We start from the raw sequence: 22,799 nt of genomic DNA, 5'->3' as shown, positions 1-22,799 counted from the left end.
TAAATTGAGACTAATATAAAGCATTTTTTTTGTGTGATTTACTATCTGTTGTGGTAATTTTAAAGTGGATTGTTCGTGATTTTACTGAACAAAACCAATAGAGTCAACTTTGAAAACACATCAAGATTAATAAAATATTTGTAATTATATTTATAAATTGGTTTATGAACGATTGATAAACTAGCAAATAACATTTTAAATTCATTTTATTAATAGGGCAAAGGAGAAAGAGGAAAAGAAGACAAAGAATCTTCTGCCAGATAATGCACCATCTGACTGAAAATCATAAACTGTGGAAGAAAGTAATTGAAGAGGAGGAGCGTGAACAGCAATGCAAGTCAGAGCTAAATCTACAGCAGACAGATAATTCATCTTTACCTCAAACTTCAGATGAAATCCAGGTAATTGAAGAAGCGGATGAAGAGGAAGAGAAACAACAAGTTGAGGAAAAATAGTGCTGAATAAGTAATATATTGCTGACATTAGAAACTGCTGTACTTTTTGTTAAAAAGGCCTTATTACTGTGAGAGGGTTCTGGCACTCACCAGGACCCCAGTTCTATGCACTTTTACCCATGGAAATATTTGAGTTTGTATACCATGAAACAAAGCCCTTTGTGCCATTTGGTGTCCAAGTGTTTTCGTTATGATGCTGCCTTGCAGAATAAAGAGTGCTCATTTTCCATGCGGTACTGGAGGATGTTGCAAAAACTTCAACTTAGCAACTGCTGTTACCAAAGTGAACTGAAAGTTTACCATTTTCCGTTAATAAGGAGGAAGGTGGATTTTAAGCGGGTATCACATGCCCAGCACCTGTCAGGTGGACTTGAAAATTGCAGGTTGTCCCTGTAGGCATTCAGAATGGAGTACTGCGGTCAAGAGCCTTATTAGAAGGACCCTTGTATTTTTTTTTCTCCAAAAGAATCTGATTCAATCCAGGTAACAGATATTAAATCCTTAACTCATTATATGACTGAGAAAATATTAGAGTAACTGAAAATTCAAGCTGCATCATTTTTCTGATGTCTTTTCATGTTGTGTACAATATTTTTTTTTGTTTTTTTGTGCTGGAAGTAATCAGAAATGTGCAGTGGCCAAGCATTTCAGTTTGCTCAAACATCACCTTATAATCGTTCTGTAATAGAACGTTGGCATGACATTAATGATGAAAGGTATTTCTTTAATAGTATGTTTTTTTTGTCACTGCAACTCAGGATCATGCAAAGATACATGAAGCAATGCCATTGAAGATATGCAAGTTGTGGGTTGGGGAAGTCATTGACAAACTATACAGCTTCATCGATTTCTATTTAGATAGTTAAATTGGTCTTTCAAGTCATACATCATAAACAAACATCCTTATGTATCCACATTGCAAGTAGTAAGTTGGTTATTGCACATCATCATACTGAAAGGCTGCTGTGTATTGCAGTCATTATACCAGTGAAGAGAGTATACTTGCCATGAGATTTCAGTATGATGGAATATGGCAGATTTGCGTTATGTGTGTTTCCACTACTTTTTTTCCACAATATAAATTCTAGACATTCCACAAGGGCATCGTACCTGCTCAGACGTATTTATCTGCAAACTTATCCTATGTAAAGATGGTTGCAAAAAAATGCATGTACAGCTCTTACACGATATTTGTAAATTAGTTTAGGCTGCAGGTATGTAATTTTCTTATGCAGACTGTACAAAATAGTTACCAACAGTTGTGCACCTTTTTTTCATACCAAACAGATATTTTCGATTATTCACAGATAACTACATTATATAAAAATTCATCTGAAATCTTTGTATTAATGGATTGTATCAGAATGCATTTTGTACATATGGAGCAGTTGATACAAGTAGAGAGACAGTAATAATCCTAAACTAGAAATTTTTAGTAGCAAGAAGTTGGTCTGTAATAGTGACAGGAAATTGTATTGTTCCTTAATTTCTGCAACAATATGTTTGTGTGCCTTTTTACAGCCACCTACAATATTAATAATCAACCTCAAGTTGACATGGAGTCAATGCTGAACTCTGTCCTATTAAAACTGAATCCTTAAATTTGTATACTGCTAATAAGCATGTTATATTATCAGACAAACTCCTCAGTGACTGATGAGGAGCAAGGAAGTGGTACTATATCATAGTATAGTACTTGACTGACAAAATAAGGAAAAGTTAATCAGACTAAATGCTCCAACCATGTTTGCCAAATCTTGTGTTAGCTATGCACTAAATGCTAAAAGTTAAACACCTCATAACAGCACATTCTGTATGTAATTTATTCCATTAAAATTCTCATGGTTTTTATGTATATGTATATATGTGTATATTTTGGTATATGCATGTATATACAGTTTTATGGTTATTCACCATTTTGAGTCTTAATTGTGTTCAATTTTTAAAATGTGACTAGGTAAACATATTTTCAGAAAATATTTTAGTGCAGAAAACCGCTACACATTTTCTGTTAATATTTAAGATTACTTGGAGCAATCTATTTGCTTTATAAATTAGTATGTAATTTTTATATTTTGAGTGTACTTTTAAAACACTGCCCATGTTTGGTATGTTACAGCCTTTTTAAAAAATGGTAATATGGTACATCATTTCTTGAATTTACTGAAATTATTCTCTAAATTCTTTTATCTCTTGGAAAGCATTTTGTACTTCTGGTTTTCTTTTTAAATATTTTTTTATAATATTTGATTGAAAATAGTGGTTGGTTGTATCAAGAGAAGACAGTATTTTGATCATTTGCTACCAGATTTATCAAAATAGGGTTATTTAGATGATGTGCTATTGAAAGCTGTCTTATAATAGGACACAGGTATCAAATAACACTTTTAAACATTACTTTTGCTAATTTTTCATTTATTTTGTAAATGTAACTGCTTTAACTCTGCCACTGAATGATATGCCTTAAGTCAATTTCCTTGCATTTAAATTAATAGATTTATACAATTTACTAACTTATATAATTTACTAAGTTAAATTCATTTTCATTTATCATTTAATTTAATTGAAATTATCCCAATTCCACAAAGAAAACTTAATCAGTATGCTGTTAATCACTGAATAAGAAAATTTTATCTACAACTCAATCCCCATTTGAAACCTCAGTATGGATAAAATTATTTATCTTGTCATCACAACAGCTATGGTACTTCTGGTGCAAGCAAAGATTTTATAATTGTGTTTATTGATTCTATTCTCACCTTTTCAATCTTTTTCACCTGCTTAACTATGCATTTGATACAATCTGTTTAAGCAAATTCACTCATTTTTGGCACTTAAATTTTTTGTACCAGTTCACCAACAGTGTTTTGTCATGATAGATTAATTTCTCTGTATCAATTTTGCATCTGTTGTTAACTAAAATAGTCAAAAATAGAATAGCTTCCAATTTTAATTGTCACAAATCTTTCATTGTGACTGGATCATAAGGTATCTGCTTAACTTGTCTCAAGATATTTGAATATGATATAGTAGAGGAGGCTCAGGAAATAAAAAGTAGAGGTGTATAGACTTGTGCGAACTTTTCCTCATGGCAGAATTGTTGAAGACAATTTCAAGACAAGAAAAGTCAGAAGTTCAAAATTATTATCTTAAGTATGTATACCATATACAAGCTTGACATTCATCCTGCACTCATCCACAAGACAATAGAATCCATGTAAAACCACATACAACAAAGACCACCAAACAACCAATGTGTAAGAGGGCAAATCACGCAAATAGTAAAAAAAAAGTAACAACACAGAACATGAGCTTCAAATCCCAAAAGTGAGTCCACATCCACAAAATTATTTAAGCACTGAGGTGAGTGAAGCCTGTCCAGGAACCCACTGGCTGTAGGGCAACAACTGCTCCCAAACCTGATGGCATGAGACCCAAGACTCTTGTGCTTCCTGTCCAATGAGTGAAGAGAGGGATACGTGTCAAATACTCTCTTCTCACATCAGATGGAAGGTGCAGGAGTCAATGATTTTAATCTGACTTGATGCTTTAATTGTCTCAGAGTAAATGGAGCTGAGCATGGGTTCACTTACTGCTGTTCGGCTTCATTGGGCCTCAATGCAGCATCCACCCCCAGCATAGGCCGTACGTGTATTCTCGATAGTCAAGTTCACCAAATCCTTCAGGAGGCTGTAAGATTGCTAGTTCATTTAGATGGTACAAAAATACATTTCTTAAAGGGAAATTACAGGCTGCAGATTGCAGTGATCATAATTCAGAGAAGTATATCTAGTAGAGTATCTGGAAGTTGCCATATGTTGCCAGGACCATCTTGGTTAAGCCACTGTAAAGAAAAAGAGGTTCGGAGGTCAACTGAGGAAGATTAGTTGAATGCAGAACAAACAGCCTCATAGAGGCAGGTACCCTAAAAGAGGCGTCTGGACAAGTACTTGAATTACCAAGGCACAGTAGACTTGTGGAACATGCTAATTGGGATTAGTAGAGATATCAGTGATTGCCACATGTATGATGGTTGGAATGGGCAAAGTTGTGTGGTTCTGTTGTTCATAAGATGGCTATTCTTAGCTCTAAATAATAAAATGCAGCAAGCTGGAGCTATACAACATTGAACCAAGCATTCATCCCACTCATCCACATGGACCATTGAACACAGATCCATATTAATTCCATCCTCTGACACTTGACCCAACCTTCAATGTCTGGGCAATTCAAGTGCCCATCTATATACTTATGAACTGCTTATTTAGTACATTCCAGATACTCACCATTCTTGGAGAAAAAAATGCCTCACAGATCCTCACTATTCACTTATTATCTACTTGTCTTTGTCTCCCAACTCCACTGTTTCCCTGCCTGGCTTAATCTCCCCACCATATTTCACCCTCCTCTGTCTCCTGTCTCACCACTTCCCCTCTATACTGGTTTTCTTCTTCACTGTTATTCCTCATCCAGGATTTTGACCTCGAAAGTGAACATTCCTTCCCACTCCCTTCAATATTTGGAGCTCTTCTAGAAAATTGTTGCTCAAGATATCAGCATCTGCAGTATCCTCTCCCCTAACCTTTCCTTGCCCTAAGTCTGTATCCTACTTTTATCAACTCCTTATAAGGCATAAAGTTTTTTTTTAGTGCACTCAGACTGTGTCTTCCATAATTTGATATACGTCAATCACAACCCTTCTTAATTTTCTCTGCTCCTGGGAAAGCTGACCTAGCTTCTCCTTTCTGCTCTTGAAACTGAAAAGCTCCATCCCAAGGTGAATCTCCTCTACACCCCTTGTAGCTCCATTGCATCTTGTAACATGTTGGCCAAAACCGAGAACTGAATGCACTACTTTAGTTGACATCTGACCAATGTCTTATAAAGTTGATGCAGATTCTCCGTCTTGTATTTGGTGTCAATATCCCACATGCTTTCTTAACCACATTATTTACCTGTACTGCCACTTTCAGTATCACTTTGTTTCTCAGTACTCCCTAGGACCCTATCATACATGGTATATATTTTAGTGTCAATAGTATTCCCAAATTACATTAACTTACATTTATTTGAATTGAACTTCATCTGCTATTTCTCAGTATCACCCAATAGCCCAAGACTACCTTTCACATCTGAATCCCAGCACTGATCTCTATGGAACATCACTAGTCAAACAACCCTGTACCCATCACGTTCTGTTTTTTTATTGCCATGTCAGTTTTGGATCCAGTTTATCAATTTGCCATGGATCCCATGGGCTTAACTTTTTGGGCTAGTCTCCCATGTGGGACATTTTCAGAGATTTTACTGAAATCCAGGTAAGTCAAATCTACTCACTGTCCTCATCAATATACTTAATTTTTCAAAACATTCAGACAGGATTTATTCTTGAAAAAGCTATGCTTGCGATCTCTGATCAGCCCCTACTTTCCCAAGTGTTTATGACCTCAAATGTTCTTTTTCCAGTATGTTCCCTGCTTCTGATAGGTTCACAGTTCTGTAATTATGAGGCTTTTTCTTTCTACCCTTCTTGAAAACCACGCCACATAATGCAGTCCTGTTTCTAATGATTGTAATGAGTTAAGTATTGTTTACTCTTTGCTGTAAATGCTGCTTGGCCTGTTGAGTTCATCCAGCATTTTGTGTGTGTTGCTAAGAACTGTTAAGGAATGTTCTCTTAGGTGGATTGCTTTTGACCTTTGGCTCTGATCAAGTAATGGAATCATTGAATTATGGAATTTAAAATTAAGACTGTTTTTGTTTCTGAGTTTGCTCTGACCAGTTACAAACCAAATTCTACCGGACTATGTTTTCTGAAATAGGTATACTGGAATTTGGCTTCAAACGTTGAAAGAACAGCATTATTATAAAACCTTTAGCTCTCAATGGGATAAGTTCCTGTACATTATTTCTTGTTTTGCCCCACAACAGAAAACATTTCAATGTTTCAGGCAGCTTCATCCCATAACAAAATGTTTTCAACATCATTTTCTCGTTTTATAGGTATATACAAAAAAACTTCTTATTCCAGTGGAAAAAAAAATGTGATTCCTAGATATTTTCTGTATTATTCAGAGTACTACTCTTGAAGAATAGTGATTACCCCTGGCTAGAAATAACCTGCTAGTTAAATTCTACTCATGAATGTCTTCATTTATAAATATGGAAATGGTTTTCCCATTAATCTAATGAACATTTAGTACATTGGGATGTGGGGGTTTGACTTAAAGATTTATCTGATTAGAGCTCTGCTGGATCTGAGAACTTGGGAATTAAAATTTTGGCCTTTCCAGCTTCCAAGGGATTTGAATTTGGTTCCAAATACTGCACTAGATCAATTAATGTCATAATGTTTTGGATATTGTTTTTTTGAGTTTAGGGTTCTGACATTCAAAATAGTTAATTTACAGTACTATACCACCTTATGGCATATGAAAGGGCCAAATGTTACTTGTGCAGCAACTGTAATAGTATGTTTGGTATCTTGGCCATCTAGTGCTTCAGACCTCCAACACCATTCTAGCACAGAGATCTAAGTATACAGAGTTTTATTGTCACTTTTGTGTTAATATATTGATTCTGAATGAAAATTGGATTATTGCCACCATAAGTATTACAGTGTTCATTTTGTGAGAAAGATATTAAGTATTAACAAGCGAACAAAAGTATTCAAAGACCCAAGATATATCCTGACTCGAGTAGAAAGAACACACTGTTCAGATGTAGAGTCTGAGCTTTACAGGTGTGGATAGGAAGATATGTGATTTGTAAATTAACTAGCAATCAACTTCAAAATAATCACTTTCCAAAAATAAGTATTAGGGCATTATAGAATGTTTGCAAGTGAAGCAGGTTGTTGTAACTTATGTGTCCATGTTGCCTAACACTTCATCCAGAATTTGGAGATTATGATAAACATTACAAACAGCTGTGACATTTTAGAGGTAACTTGATCTTTGCTTTTGTTACATTTTCCATCAAGTAGGATCTGTGCATTTAACTTCTGGAACTTGCAAAACCATTACGCTTTCATTTTAGTTGAAAGGAACGACTGTTGTGCTTCGTATTGGCGGTATCCCCTATTTTGTAATCTGTTGCCAGATTGTTAAATTCACAAAATCCATAGTCATCCATATGCCTTGCCAGGTTGAAGTTTTGGTCAGAAAGTAAGAATGAGCTGCAAGATCTATCAGCTACTAGGATTTTAATTTATTTCAAATAGCAATTTCACATTACTGTTCAAAAAGTAAATTATTATATGCGTGTCCTAATATGCATATTTATAGTGACCAAGCAATTATGGCTTTGCACAATCCAAAAGAAACTATTATATAGATAGAATTTCAAGAGTGATTATAGAATTGAAGGATTCAGCACTAGTATGAACCATATAGACTAATCTTCAGTTACTTAGAGATGTTAAAAAGCCCTTGAGAAAAATTAAATTGTTACCATGTTATGTCTATTTTAATATTTGTGTATGTGTAACAAGTCAGTCAGTAACTTTGTTAATATTAATTGGTTTGGCACAATATAGTTCATGTGTTGTATTGTTTTATGTTCTATGCCCTAATATTACCATTAATTCTTTTTCTTAAAAACACCAAGTAAACATGTGTAAAATGTATCTTGACTCACTCAAAATTTAGATTTTCTTTGACTTCTGTCAAAAGTTGGTAAGGCCATATAATTCTTAAATGTATTTGAAAGAAGCAATTGTTATGTATTTGCTGATGGAAACCCACGTGTAAAATAGTGTATAATGTTTATTTTATCTAGAAGGTAAATATTTTCTCATTTGTAGTCCCAGAATAACTGTAGAAACCTATATCTAGCTATACCTATATCTATATCTATATTGTCTAGCTTTGGAAATGGATTGCTGATTCAGAAGCATCACTTAGCATCTGAAACTCCTCATTCAATAACTTTCTGGAGGCATCCTCTCCAAATAGCCTTCAGTGGTTTAAAATTTCAGTTTAGCTTCAAATTTTGGACAGTAAAAAGGATGGTAAAAAGGATTCAAATCCCAAAAATGAGTGAAGCCTTCTGCAACTGAACTATTACTTTGAAATTTAACAGCATAAACACATTTCCCATCTCGTGTGAGAGTTAATGTGTAAGAAAGCAGTAGAGAGTTTGAAAATCAATATTTTCAAAGCCCAATTGATACAATAGTGATTTTTTTTTATTCCTAACCCTTTGGGATCATTGAGGTTTCCTATGAAATAAAGATATATTGGTGTTTCTTTATGAACAGGAAATAGACTCAATAAAATTTGAAGACTGCAGAAGAGCGCCGTTTGACCTTAGTACTCTCAGATTGCAAAGGTGACAACTGCAAAATCAAACTGGTTAACTGCAGTATACTGAGCTGCAAGAAAAAAGTTGAATCAGCAAGTGAATTAGGTCTACTTTGAACATTGCTAATTTTGAGTCTTTATCAGTGATTTGTTTTAGAATCGTCCAGCAGAGGTTGTTCTGGGCTTAATTTTAACACTGATTAGCTGAAGTAGCAACTTTTAACATTTTATGTTTATTGGACACAATTTTGCAGTTTTCATTGAAAAAGTGCAGATAATGGAAATTTGAAACAAACCGAAAATGCTAGAAATATTTAACAAAGCAGCTCTATGAAGAATGAAGCAGAATTAATATCCATCTTCAGTTCTCATACAAGGTCACCTGCTTGATACATTGTCTGTCCTGTTAAGCATTAGTTCCTTAAGGTTGTTATGGCCGGTCAGGAGGGTAGTGGGTATAAACTCCCACTATTAAATTCTCCCAATGACATGCACCTCGGATAGCCTCTGACAACCAAGTCCGGCTCCTGGCCTTCATGTATGCTTACCTACTAAACCCATTGGAACCATTTCTGCTGTCAGGAAAAGGGGTGAAAGTGAGTTAAATCCAGTTGCTTCAAGCAGATGGGGCTCATCAGTCGTGGTTGGCAGCTCATCCAGGAGAAAGAAAACCCTGATCTCAAACCTCTGCTGTCTTGCAGCTATATCCCACATGGAAGGCTTCGGGAGTAGCCCGGGGAGATATCTGGGACTGGAGTTCCTAATGCAGTCCTACGTTGAATTCAACACTGACTGGCAATTCCTGCGATGCCACTGATAGCAATTTTTTAAATCAGTTTCTGCTGTTCCTTTGGATTCATTAGCTGTGAGGAGAAGGGAAGCGTGATGCATGGGTAATAGCTTGCTCTTCATTTTGTACTGCCCTGGCTTGCATACTGGCTTACCTATTGATAACCAATATGCACCATCCGTAGTTGAAACAGACCAGAAGAGGACCTCATTCCAGCAAAGCATTTATGGTATTTTATTTCCTATAACTTTACAGTCTGAGCCTATGGATTTAATCAAATTTATTGTAAAATTACTTGGTATTTCACAAGGCAAAAATAAAGACCTGACAGCTGACAGTATTTTTTTTAAAGTATTATCTTTGTTTTTGGAAAATGTGGTAACCAGTTAGCACAAAGAGATTAAAAACATAATTAATTGTTATACTTATGTTGATTAAGAGATTGTCAGATTGCTGGATAAGTTTTGGTTAAATACCAGTTGATTTACTATGTCTATCCAACAAGTTCAATTGAACCTTGACTTTTACCTTTTCTGAAATATGACCTTTCTCACTGGAGCATTAAGCGTCATTTTAATGTCTATGCCTTGTGGAATTGGAATATATTTTCTTTTATTAACTAATGCAGAGGAATTTGACCACTGATCCACAAAATATCTCCAGAGCAATCTTGCAAAGTAATTTCTGTTTTGACCATGCGCTTGAGGAAAATGTCACTGTACTGTTTGACTTTCCAGTTGCTTGCTACACCTCATGTTGGCTTTCAATGACCTGTGTACAAAGCCAACAGGGTTGCTTTGAAGATGAATATTACTGAATTGCCTATCAGTTATACTTTGCATTTCAGTTCTGTACATGGAAGGGATTTGCATTTTCTCACTCCATATATGCATATAGTTTTTAGAGATACAGCTTGGTAAAAGGTGCATTGAACCCTCACCATCCAATTACTCACATGTGACCAATTAATCTATCAGGCTATATGTCTTTGGAATGTGGGAGGAAATCAGACCACCTGGCGGAAACACACTTGTCAAACTCCTTTCAGACGGCAGTGGAATCGAACCTGGGTCACTGGTGCTTACACATTACGCTAATCGCTACGCTACCATGCTGCCTCGTATTGTGTCTGCTATTTTTTTTCAAGTCACAGTCTCACCTAGTTTTTCATCATCAGCATTTGGTCCATAACCCAAATCAATTTTACAGATGATTGCATCTCAAGCACGTTCCCCTGCTGTACCCTTCTGATGGTAGCTTGCTAGCATGAGAAAGATAATTGTATTCTCACTCTGCTTTTGGTCAGATCACCAATTCTCAAGTCATCTTTTATTAACTGTTGCTTTGTTTGCTCAAACCTTTTTTCTTCAGACTTAGTGGGACCCTATTAAAAGCTCTTTTAAAAACGCAAATACATATTGTCCACCAGTTCCTCCCCTTCCCCTCTTCTCAATCTATTTAAGTCAAATTATTTTTTCTGAATCAGATTTATTATCACTGATTTCTGATAAGAAATTTGCTCATAAAATTACTATGTTGGCATAATAATGAAGGAATAATAACAGTGTTCATTGTTTCATTTAAGGTTTATTTTTCATAAATCCAAGGAAGCTTTTCTCAATCCTATTATTTTCAAATTGTTCTTTTGTTAATTCTTCACAACAGACTCCAAAAGTTCCCTCACCAGTGATGTTAGGTTAATAGGTTTATATACTGCCTTCAAGTTTTCAGCCCATGTTGACTCTCCCCCCCCCCCCAAAAAAAAACCCCAGCCAAAATGGCGCCGGTGAACCACGGCAATGTTCTGCAGGCTAAGTATAATACTTCAAAAAATAGTTTATTAAATTACTCTCATTGCAATCTGCCGTTTGGTTATAAATGTAAAGAACACAAGAAAGCAGGAGCAAATTATAGGCCACCTAGTCAGTTGAACCTCCATCATAGGCATTAGCCTCCCCAGCATTGAGGACATCTTCAAAAGGCAATGCCTTAGAAAGGCGGCATCCATCATTAAGGACCCTCATCACCTAGGACATATAGTACTGCCATTGGTTGCATAGCATCGCTGCTTATAATAAAGTAAATTTTATTTATCTCCTCACTGCCGTTTTCCACATTTCAGTGAATTCTGTAGCTTTTGCAGTCCAGTAAAATCAAATTTCCTCTTTGCCTTCAAAACAAATAACATCCTTAATTCTCCATGAATTAACTGTGTGTCATTATCAGGTCAAATACGAAATAGAATGTCAGCAAATAACTTCAGAGGACTTGAGTTGAATCCTCAGTATGGTTCCTTATTCAGACACATACTCCTCTTGCAGGCACTGTGAAAGCTTTTGGCAGGATTGGCCAGCAAACAGCATGAGTCATTGAATACAAATAAACATCCTGGTCTATGCAGTATTATTATAGCATGCACTTACCATTAATATCACCAAAAGTCAGAATGGGTTTCACTGTGTTGCTCAGCTACAAAAGCCCAAACATGGACCAGAGAGCTGAATTTCAGTGATAAGGTGTAATTTTCTGGCCTTATCATTGAGCATCATTTGACTTCGTGTGAGATCAAGAAGCCCTGGTCAACCTGAATATCAAGGAAGCATTGTGATTTGGTTTGAATCATATGCCATTTCAATGAAGACGTTTGTGGTTGCTGGAATTCAATCATCCTTGTCTCAGAACATCGCTCTGAGAGTAGCTTAAGACTGTATCATAGGCCAAGTGATCTCTGCTTTTTCATCAGTGACCTTTCTTTTGTAATAAGAAGGCGTATAAGATGATGAGAGGTATTGATCGTGTGGATAGTCAGAGGCTTTTTTCCCAGGGCTGAAATGGCTGGCATAAAAGGGCACATTAAAACTGTGCTTGTAAGTAGGTACAGAGGAGATATCAGGCATAAGTTTTTTACTCAGAGAGTGGTGAGTACTCCCTTACTACTACTAAAGAGGAGGAGGGGAAGAAACCTGAAGACACGCACTCAACATTTTAGGAACAGCTTCCTCCCCTCTGTCAGCAGATTTCTGAATGGATAGTGAATCAATCCATTAATACTACCACGTTATTTTTGCACCACTTACTAAATTTACCTATCTATATGTATATTTCTTATTACAGTTTATAGTTTTTAAATGTATTTCACTGTACTCCTGCAAAACAACAATAAATTTAACACTTTTTAAAATTAAATCTTCTTGGTTTTAGGGAGTCTGATGGCAGGGTGGAGATGCATCTCTTCCAAAGGATGTGTGAGGTGCTCCTTGCCTCCACAAGCCTGGGCAAGGTGTAGCACCTGCTTAGCCCCCCCCCCCCCCCCACCCAGTTAGGGTCACGTGAAGCCATGGGAGCAGATGGTGCATCATGGTTGTATGAGCTTATGTATGATAAGTTTTGGCTGTGCAACCACTGAGAAATATTGATGATGGCTGGTGTCACCTGTCTTGTAAAGACACTGCCCAGAAAAAGGCAATGGTGCCAAGAATAATCATGGTCATAGATAGAGAAGAGTAAGAGCAGTGTGAAGGGGTTCTTCCCCACAGGAAAGTTGATGACAGATTGAAGCCCATGATGTGTCATACAACATGGCACATGATAATGATAATAAATAGCAGGCAGTGTTGATTAATCCCTCAAGCCAGACTCTAAGTAGCTTGTGTATTTGCATTGGTTTATTACTGTTGCATGTACTGGGATACAGTGAAGGCTTTTGTTATGCATGGCATCCAGATAGATGCCAGACATAATTTACATTAAGGTAGTAAAACACAGAAAAGAATGGGGAATTGCAGAAAAAATGCAGTGCAGATAGTCAAAGGGAAAAGGGCCACAACAAGGTAGATTAGGAGATGAAAATAGATGAGGCTGCATTTATAATTCAGTTTCTTGTGGTCCTGAGTAGAGAGGTTACCATGAAGCTGTGATATATTTAGATAATGTTTTCCATGATATGTCTATGAAGATTGGTAAGCACCAACAGGGACATAGTGAATTTCCGCAAGCTTCTGAGGAAGTACAGTTGTTGGTGTGCTTTCTTGGCCATAGTGTCTGGATGGCTAAACCAAGACTCCACCTCAGGTAGCAGGGTAAAAAACAATGCAGATCATGGGTAGAACTTGTTTAATATTGCAGTCAGCATTATCTGCATAAAAACGGTATTTTTCATTGTAACATAACAGCATTTTTTTCACAAAGAACATTTACTAAAAGAAAGAAATCTACTTACCATCCTAACTTTTTGTTTGATTTTCACTGGTGGCTTGGCTAACATTACACCATGGAATTCCTATTTGGCTGCCATCCAGTGGTAACTGGATTGCTAAATTATCTCCAAGGTGACTATTTCATCACCAGTTCTCATTCTGTTCATTATCTCTATCACCTTTGTATTGAAATTACAACATGCTATTCCTTGCTTAAGACTGATATGAAGTACCCATTTAGAACCCCAGCAATACCTTGACCCTTCATTAAAAGCTCTTATGTTCCTACTATCATCTAACTATTTATATGGTTATAGAAAGCACCTGTGTTAACTTTACATTACCCCACACTCTTCCTTGCTTGAATTATCTCTTCACTGCCTTTCTCATGGATCATTCACCTGACATGAAGCAAATAACCTCATGATTGTCATTATTTCCTTATCATTAAAGGGGTTCTGCCTGATTCCTTTCCCATTCCCTAATATGGGATTCCATTAACCTGAAACACCCGCACCTTAAATATCACACACAGTTCAATACATTATTTAGACCTACTTTATCTTTGCCATATTGTTTCTCATCTCACTGAATTTAGTCCTCTTTCAATTAGGGTGTTTTAGATTTATCCTTCACTCATCCACCAGAAACAGATCTAAGGATGCCTTCTATGCAGAGCTAAAAAATTATTTACTAAGGTTATTCTTTCAAATACATTTCAAAAAATATTTTCTTCCTTTCCCATTTATTCTAATACTCCAATACTGGGGGTAATTGAAAGCTCAAGTGCTTAACTCCCCATAACTTCTGCCATCTCCAATGGGATCCCACTAAGTGGCTCCCTTGCCCATTTGTCCCTCCTGGTAATTATCCTTGGTGGAACATGTGCCACTTCTGCCCCTAAACTTCCTCCCTCACTACCATTCAGGGCCCCAAACAGTCCTTCCAGCTGAGGCTACACTTCACCCGTGAGTCTGTTGGGGTCATCTACTGTATCCAGTGCTCCTGGTGTGGCCTCCTGTACATCAGCAAGACCCAATGCAGATTGGAAGCTGGCTTCATCAAGCAATTATTCTCCTTCTGCCAGAAAAAGCGGGGTCTCCCAGTGGCCACCCATTTCAAGTATACTTGCCATTGCTTTCTGAATGTCAGTGTTCAATAGCTGTGATGAGGCCACACTCAGGTTGGAGGAACAGCACGTTGTATTTCATCTGGTTAGCTTCTAAGCTGATAGTATGAATATCAATTCCTTGAACCTTCAGAAATCGTATCCCCTCCACTCACTTTTCCTGTTTGCCTCTCTTACCTGTCCATCACCTTTCTGTGGTGCTTTCCCCCTTCCCTTTCTTCCATGATTTTCTGCCCTTTCATATTAGATTGTCCCTCCTTCAGCTCTTTACCTCTTTCACCAATCAACCTCCCTGCTCTTTACTTCACCCCCCCACCCAGTTTCACTTATCACCCTGTACTATTTCCTTCTCTCCCCCTACCTTTTTGCTCTGACCTCATCCTCCCCCCCGCCCCAGTTCTGATGAAGTGTCTTGGCCTAAAAAGTCAACCGTTCACTCTTTTCCATTGCTGCTGCTTGGCCTGCAGAGTTCCCCCAACATTTTGTGTGTGTTAATAAAGGATGTTGCCAGGACTTGAGGGACTGAGTTGTTGGGAAATATTAGGCAGGCTAGCACTTTTTTCTTGGAGAATAGGTGACTGAGAGGTAATTTTGTAGAGGTAGGTAGGGTACTCACAGGATTGGGAAATCAAGGACTGGAGAGAGACGGGGAAAATGCATAGGAACTTGAGGGATAGTTTTATTTTACACAGAGGGTGGCATGTATCTGGAAAGATAGCTGAACAGGAAACGTTTAGAAAGATTGAAGCAAAATGCACACAATTGGGAGGAACTTGTATGAGTATCTTGGTCAGCATGGACCCTAACCCTAACCCTAACCAAAAGGTCTGCTTCTGCTTTTGTGCTGTTTGGCTGAATGACTCTAAGTCAGTTCACTGATGGGATGTTCTTTAAAATATGTAAATACAAGACTAATAAAGGCCACTGAACATATTTATAGAAATGTCCAGCATTACATAAAGGATGCCATTAGAACACTTGTATCACAACTAGTACCATAATGCTTGAGCATCATATTACTCCTGAGAAAGCTTCTCTCATTCTAATCAGAGAGGCGAACAAGGTAAAAGAATGTTAATATGCTTCGAGGTATCATATCATTTGGCTACAATACCCAACTATCACAGAATAAGTGATACATTATTCCTAAAACATACTAGTTTAGAGCCTATACATAGATTTGCATTGTCATTAATCAGAGCAAATTTTAGCTATGTTCCATAAATTGTCTGTTATTGTAGGCCAAAGGAAAAACAGTTCCAGTTGTTACATGTTAATTTGCGAAACTATCATCACTGTAGAAATATGAATATATATTTATGTTTTAATTAGATCTTTTTCAAGGCCAGAGAATTTTTGGTTCACTGGCCTTTAAAAAGATGTAATTAAAACATAAATGTTGTTCCCCCCAGCTTTTTTTCCACTGAAACAATATGTTTAAGTCTATGAATATTTATATCTAAGTTACATAAATGGTTTAATCATTTAATCATGCTGTTATTGAATTAAATTTGCAAGATTACAATGTATCAAAAGATATCCAACTTAGTGTTACTGTTTATCTTTTACATGAACTAGTCTAAATTCCACATATCTGACTGGCATACATATTTTTATCTTCCTTTCAATCAACTTGTTCTCAAAACTAAATGCACCACTGAATTGCATGACCTTACTATGCTTTATGTCCTTGGTGTCTACAAATAATTTTACACCTGAGCTATTGTTGTTTAGGTTTATTTTAAATAATCCAATTGTTTTTTGAAAGGTAAGTTCTAAAGTACCCAATGAAATAGTTCATGTCTAATGCAGAATGAAGCTCTATACTTGTATATCAAAAATTAAAACCATGGACATATGATTTTGGATCTCACATAAATTAAAATGATTACTAATCGGAATTGATGAAGCAAACTAATGGAGTAGCAAAACAAAGAGTGTAACACCAGTACTTAAAACTCAGTTACAAACATTATTAGTACATTAGTAATTGAACATGGAGTGTTTTTTTTAAATCTTGTTTCTACTCCTATTAAACAACATGGTCTCAAACAATGCAGTGAATTACACAATAAACACTTTAATAATTACTAGGCAACAACACATACATTGTTCCAGAAAACTTGTAAGTACTTTTACTGGAAGTGTGAGTGTGGATAAGAATGCTTTGCTTTTCTATATTAGATTAGTATCCTGCCATCACCAAGTTAACAAAAGAAACTATTTCCTCTCATCAAGGCAGGAAGGATATTTAGTATTTTTAGGCTGGCCTTGCAATTGCTTCAGCAACTGAGACTACAGCTGGCAGCAGTTTGGTAGTTAATCATATAGGTTAACCAGAATGTTTAAATGGAGAAAAATATCAAATTTCCTCAAATCTACATTAAGTTTAGCAATGAAACTATTAATTTTAATAATCTTTTTTATCAGTCTTGCTAAAGCATTATAAATTATGTGTTTTATTTACAAAATAAATCAAGGGAAGGTGATGTAGCTATAGTACTTTAATTTTTAAGGGAGTGTCAAATGACAGATGCAGTGCAAGTCTTATAATTGAGCACCCTCAGGACCTAGATTGCTGGCCCTACAGATTTTCTAGATTATTGAACATCACTCCATCATTCTATACTCTTACATGTTACACTAAAGTACAATAAATTTTCCAGTGATCCTAGTGCTATACAAGCTCTCTGAACTCTGGCTCCATTGTACTTTGACTTTGAACCCTTCTTATGCTTTTGCCCTCTAGCATTCTCAAACCTGACCCTACCTCCAGCCCAGTCCAGACCCTTGGTTCTTGTTGCACATTGCACTTACATTCTAGATCTCCGACTTAGATTCTGGACTGATGAGGGTGCCAGATGTGAAACGTCAGGGATTCTGAACAATCCGATAATAGATTATTGGAATTTTATTGTACTTTTATAAGTCTTCCCTGGTTTACAAACCACTTGGGAGATTGGTGGGATGGATTTACTAGTTCCTGCAGCCATCTTTTGCAGGGTAGCAATGGGATGTTTTTGGGTCTCTTCTCTTCCAAGCAGATACTCAATAATTGAGTACTAGGTGCAAAACTAGAACTGCTGGGCAAATTCATTCATTTACTCAAGTCAGTGAGACTGGCTGGCAGTCACTCTTCCCATGCCTACTCATCTCCTGTCACAGCCATTTCTGCAGTCCTCTCCCACAGACTGATTCCACTCATTTCCAACTAATGAACACTTCAGTTTACAAGCAATTCTGAGGAATGGAACTCTGTCATAACCTGGAGAAGAGATAGGCACATATTTTTAGATGTTTAATACAAAAGAAATCCAATATAGCATTACAGCCATGAGGTTATTGCTAGCTCCTTCAAAGAGTAAAAAAATGACTTGAGTATTTGAAAGGGTATGGATCCTTAGTTTATAAATACAGGCATAAGATAACAAAATACAGAATGCTATCCCATTTATATCATCATTTAGTCAGAATATTATATCCAATAGTGGGTACTAAAATTTATAATTTATGTTGAGCATTATGAGGGGTGATTGATAAGTTCATGGCCTAAAGTAGAAGGGGTCAATTTTAGAAAACATACGACATTTATTTTTCAACATTGTCCCCTCCTACATTTACACACTTAGTCCCATGGTCGTGGAGCATACAGATCTTGGACCTCCAGAAAGTGTCCTTAACAGGGGTGATTGATATGTTCGTGGCCTAAGGTAGAATGAGATGAGTTATACAACTCTCGTTACATGCACATGCAGTTCAACTCTTTGAGTGATTATGCAGGAAATTTGAAGTTAATAACTCAGGGTGATTGATAAGTTTGTGGCCTAAGGTAGAAGGAGATGAGTTATTAACTTCAAACTTTCTGCATAATCACTCAGAGTACAAGTGTTTTTACTTGAAGGATGACACATTAGAAAACACTGGCAAAGGAATCCATTGTGTAATCGGGGGAAATTATTTAATGTGGTTGTAATGAAATGCTGGAGCAACTGGTGAAAACATTCAATTCTTAACTTGAAAAGAACTGGACATAGAGATATTAAGAAGGAAATCTCCAGCTCCAGCCCTTCCAGCTACTCTGCAATTCAATACAATCTTGGCTGATCCTCCATGTCAATCCCATATCCCCACTCTCTCTGACAATCCTTGATGTCTTTTGTGCCTAGAGATGTAGCTAACTCCTTCCTCATGTATTCTGTGGCTTGGTTTTTAGCACCTTTCATAATAGAGTTCCACAGATCCCCCAGTCAATGACTTATTATTTTATCTCAACCCTAGCTATCTTACTCCATATTCTGTGATTTCTGGATCCAGACCCTACAGTTACACTGTCCTTTCATAATTTTATATGACTCAATGAGATCCCACCCCATCCTTCAACTTTCTCATTAATACAGACCTATATGATTTTCTTTTCATCATTTATGGTAAGCAACCCCTTTCTTCGCATAAGGAGACTGAAAGTGCACATGATAGTCTAGGTATTGTTTCATGAGGATCATGTAATAAAGACATCTTTACTTCTGTATTCAAAATATCTCGCAGAACAAAAGCAACGCATACAAAACGCTGGTGGAACACAGCAGGCCAGGCAGCATCTGTAGGAAGAAGCACTGTCGACGTTTCGGCAATTTCCTTGTGTTTGCAAAACAAAAGTCTGCGATTTCCTTTCTTGATGCTTGCATTACTTGCATATTTGCTTTCAGTTCACCCATGACCCTTGCACATTAATATTTTAGTCGCTAAGTCACTGGGTTTCTGTTTTCCTGACAAAGGTGGGTAACTTAGCATTCCCCATTTTTGCTCACTTACTCAACTTGTGAAATCCCGTTAAATCCTCTGTTCCATGCGGAGTCATAATATCATGTTTGTCATAAGATTAAGGCACAAATTGTACAGTACAAAACAGAATTTGGGTATTCCTGATTCTAAGGAGTTTCTTCTTTTCCACTATGATGAAATTATGTATTTGATAAGTAACTACTTCACTATCATCCTTAGCAACAGGTGAGGTACGAAACAATTGGAGAAGAATTAATGTTGTTCCTCTGATTAAGAATGGCTCTAAAACGAAACCAGGAACTTATAGGCTGGTGAGCTTAACATCAGTAGTGGGAAAGTTATTGGAAGGTATTCTAAGGGACTGGATATATGCGTATTTGGATAGGCAGGAACTGATTAAGGTAGGCTTTGTGAGTGGTAGGTCATGTCTAATCAATTTTATAGAATTTTTGAGGAAGTTATCAAGAAAGTTGATGAAGGCGAAGGCATGGACTTTAGTAAGGTATTTGACAAGGTTGGTTGGTCAGGAAGGTTCAGTTGCTTGGCATTTGAGCTGAGGTAGTAAATTGGATTAGACTCTGGCCTTGCAAGAGAAGCCAGAAAGAGGTAGTAGATTGTTGCCTCTCTGACTGGAGGCCTGTGAGTAGTGGCTTGCACAGGGATTGATGCTGGGTCTATTGATGTTTTATCATTTATATCAATGATCAGGATGATAATGTGGTAAACTGGATAGCAAATCTGCGGATGACACCAAAACTGGAGGTGTAGTGCAGCTTGCAGCAGGTTCTGGACCAGCTTGAAAAATGTGCTTAAAATGGCAGATGGAACTTAAATCAGAGAAATGGAAGTGTCGCACTTTGTAAGGACCAACCAGGGTAGGTCTTACACAGTGAACAGAAGGGCATTGAGGAGTGCTGTAGAACAACAGGATCTGAAAGTACAGGTCCATAATTAATTGAAAATGGTGGCACATTAAATTAAAAAAGCTTTAGGCACATTGACCTTCATAAATCAAAGTATTGAGTATACGAGATAGGATGTTAAGTTGAAGTCGTACAAGACATTAGTGAGGCCTAAGTTGGAGGATTGTGTGCAGTTTTGGTCACCTACCTGCAGAAAAGATGTAATTAAGGTAGAAAGAGTACAGAGGAAATTTACAAGGATGTTGCTGGAAATGAAAGATCTATGGAAAGATTGAATAGTTTAGGACTTTATTCATTGGAACATGAGGGGAGATTTGATAGAGGTGTACAAAATTATGAGGGGTACAGATAGGGAAAATGCAACCATCTTTTTCCACTGAGGTTGAGTGAGATTACAACTAGATGTCATGGATTAAGAGTGAAAGGTGAAAAGCTTAAGGTGAATATGAGGAGGAACTTCACTCATAGGGTCATGAGAGGGTGGAACGAGCTGCCAGCACAAGTGATGCATGTTAATCGATTTTAACATTTGAGATAAGTTTGGGTAGATTCATGGATGACAGGTATGAAGGGCTACGGTCCAGGTGTGGGTAGATGGGACAAGGTAATTTAAACGGTTTGGCATGAATTAAATGGGCCAAGGAACCCGTTTCTATGCTGTACTTTTCTATGACCCTAACATTCTCTTATCAGTGTCTTTCTGCTGAAATAAGATATGGATGAGGCTGTAATGTCATTCCCAATTTAGGCTTCAGATTTGGAATAGGTCCTGGTGGAAAATGAATATGAAATCTTTGTAACAGCATGGTGAAAAACAGAAATAGCTCCATTCTTGCAAGTTGTTCTCCAAGACAGTGTCTTCGACCTACAAAATGTAAAATTGAAGACAATTTATCCAACTTCTTTTTTAAAAGTTTACCTTGTTAATTGTGTATTAACACTATTTCTTCTCCAATATATTAGATATTATGAAATTACTTCTACTCATATACCACTAAAATCATGAAAAATCTTGTACATTACATGGCAGAGTATGTTGTGGAAGTAATGATAGGAATGACAGTGGTTGCTGTAATTTATGCCTTAATCTAGCAGCATCTTCTGTTAAGTAAACATACAATCACATTCAGCAGTTGTTCCCACAATGTACTGCTGCATCATAAGCTATCTATTTGAATAAAATGAACAATATAGCATGTTATTGATATCATAGGTATGGATTAACCTTGCCAAAACAACAGCCCTTTAATGGCATTATAAGTCTAGATCATTGATAAATAAACTCTCCAGCATGGAAAATTAACTCTCACAAGAGGTACCAAGGTAGTGTAGCGATTAGCATGATGCTGCTGTACTCAGGACACCTGAGTTCAGAGTTCAATTCTGATATCGTCTGTAAAGTCTTTTTAGGTCCTCCCCATGGAACGTCTGGGATTTCTCCGGCTGCTGCAGATTCCTCCCACAATCTGAAGGCATACCAGGTAGGTTATTTAGTTATTGTAAATTGTACTGTGATTAGATTAAAGTTAAATCATGATTAATTAGGGTTGTCGGAGGTTGCTGGGATAGTGCGGCCTAACCAGAATTTTATAGAGCTGCATCATTACATCGCGACTCTTAAACTCTATCCCTTGACTTATGAAAGCAAACACCCCATAAGCTTTCTTAACTACCCTATCTACCTGTGAGGCAACTTTCAGGGATCTGTAGACATGTACCCCCAGATCCCTCTGCTCCTCCAGACTACCAAGTATCCTGCCATTTACTCTGTACTCTGCCTTGGAGTTTGTCCTTCCAAAGTGTACCACCTCACACTTCTCCGGGTTGAACTCCATCTGCCACTTCTCAGCCCACTTATACCCATGTAACAATTACAGCATGGAAATAGGCTATCTTGGCCCTTCTAGTCCGTGCCGAATGCTTACTCTTACCTAGTCCCACTGATCCGCACTCAGCCCATAACCCTCCATTCCTTTCCTGTCCATATACCTATCCAATTTCAATTTAAATTGCAATACTGAACCTGCCTCTACCACTTCTACTGGAAGCTCGTTCCACACAGCTAACACTGTCCGAGTAAAGAAATTCCCCCTCGTGTTACCCTTAAACTTTTGCCCCATAACTCTCAACTAATGTCCTCTTGATTGAATCTCCCCTACTCTCAATGGAAAAAGCCTATCCACGTTAACTCTATCTATCCCCCTCATAATTTTAAATACCT

General features: G+C 37.1%; 2 protein-coding genes across 4 annotated transcripts in view; one reads left to right on the top strand and one right to left on the bottom strand.

Annotated features, from left to right (window-relative positions):
• pde3b (phosphodiesterase 3B) overlaps positions 1–8,082 on the top strand; it is a 191,496-nt gene extending 183,414 nt beyond the window's left edge. For both annotated transcript variants that reach the window (XM_059975776.1, XM_059975777.1), the window contains exon 16: positions 217–8,082. In XM_059975776.1, coding sequence (XP_059831759.1) covers positions 217–455 — 239 coding nt within the window. In that variant the 3' untranslated portion in view covers positions 456–8,082. The remainder of the gene's footprint in view (positions 1–216) is intronic.
• Positions 8,083–21,127: 13,045 nt separating this feature from the next.
• LOC132396415 (vitamin D 25-hydroxylase) overlaps positions 21,128–22,799 on the bottom strand; it is a 56,819-nt gene continuing 55,147 nt past the window's right edge. For both annotated transcript variants that reach the window (XM_059973953.1, XM_059973954.1), the window contains one exon: positions 21,128–21,443. In XM_059973953.1, the coding sequence (XP_059829936.1) occupies positions 21,268–21,443 (176 nt within the window). In that variant the 3' untranslated portion in view covers positions 21,128–21,267. The remainder of the gene's footprint in view (positions 21,444–22,799) is intronic.

Source organism: Hypanus sabinus, chromosome 7 (genome assembly GCF_030144855.1).
Source record: "Hypanus sabinus isolate sHypSab1 chromosome 7, sHypSab1.hap1, whole genome shotgun sequence".
In the NCBI taxonomy this organism is placed as follows: Eukaryota; Metazoa; Chordata; class Chondrichthyes; order Myliobatiformes; family Dasyatidae; genus Hypanus; species Hypanus sabinus.
The sequence above is the reverse complement of the archived record's forward strand: the minus strand, read 5'-3'. Positions and strand labels throughout refer to the sequence as shown.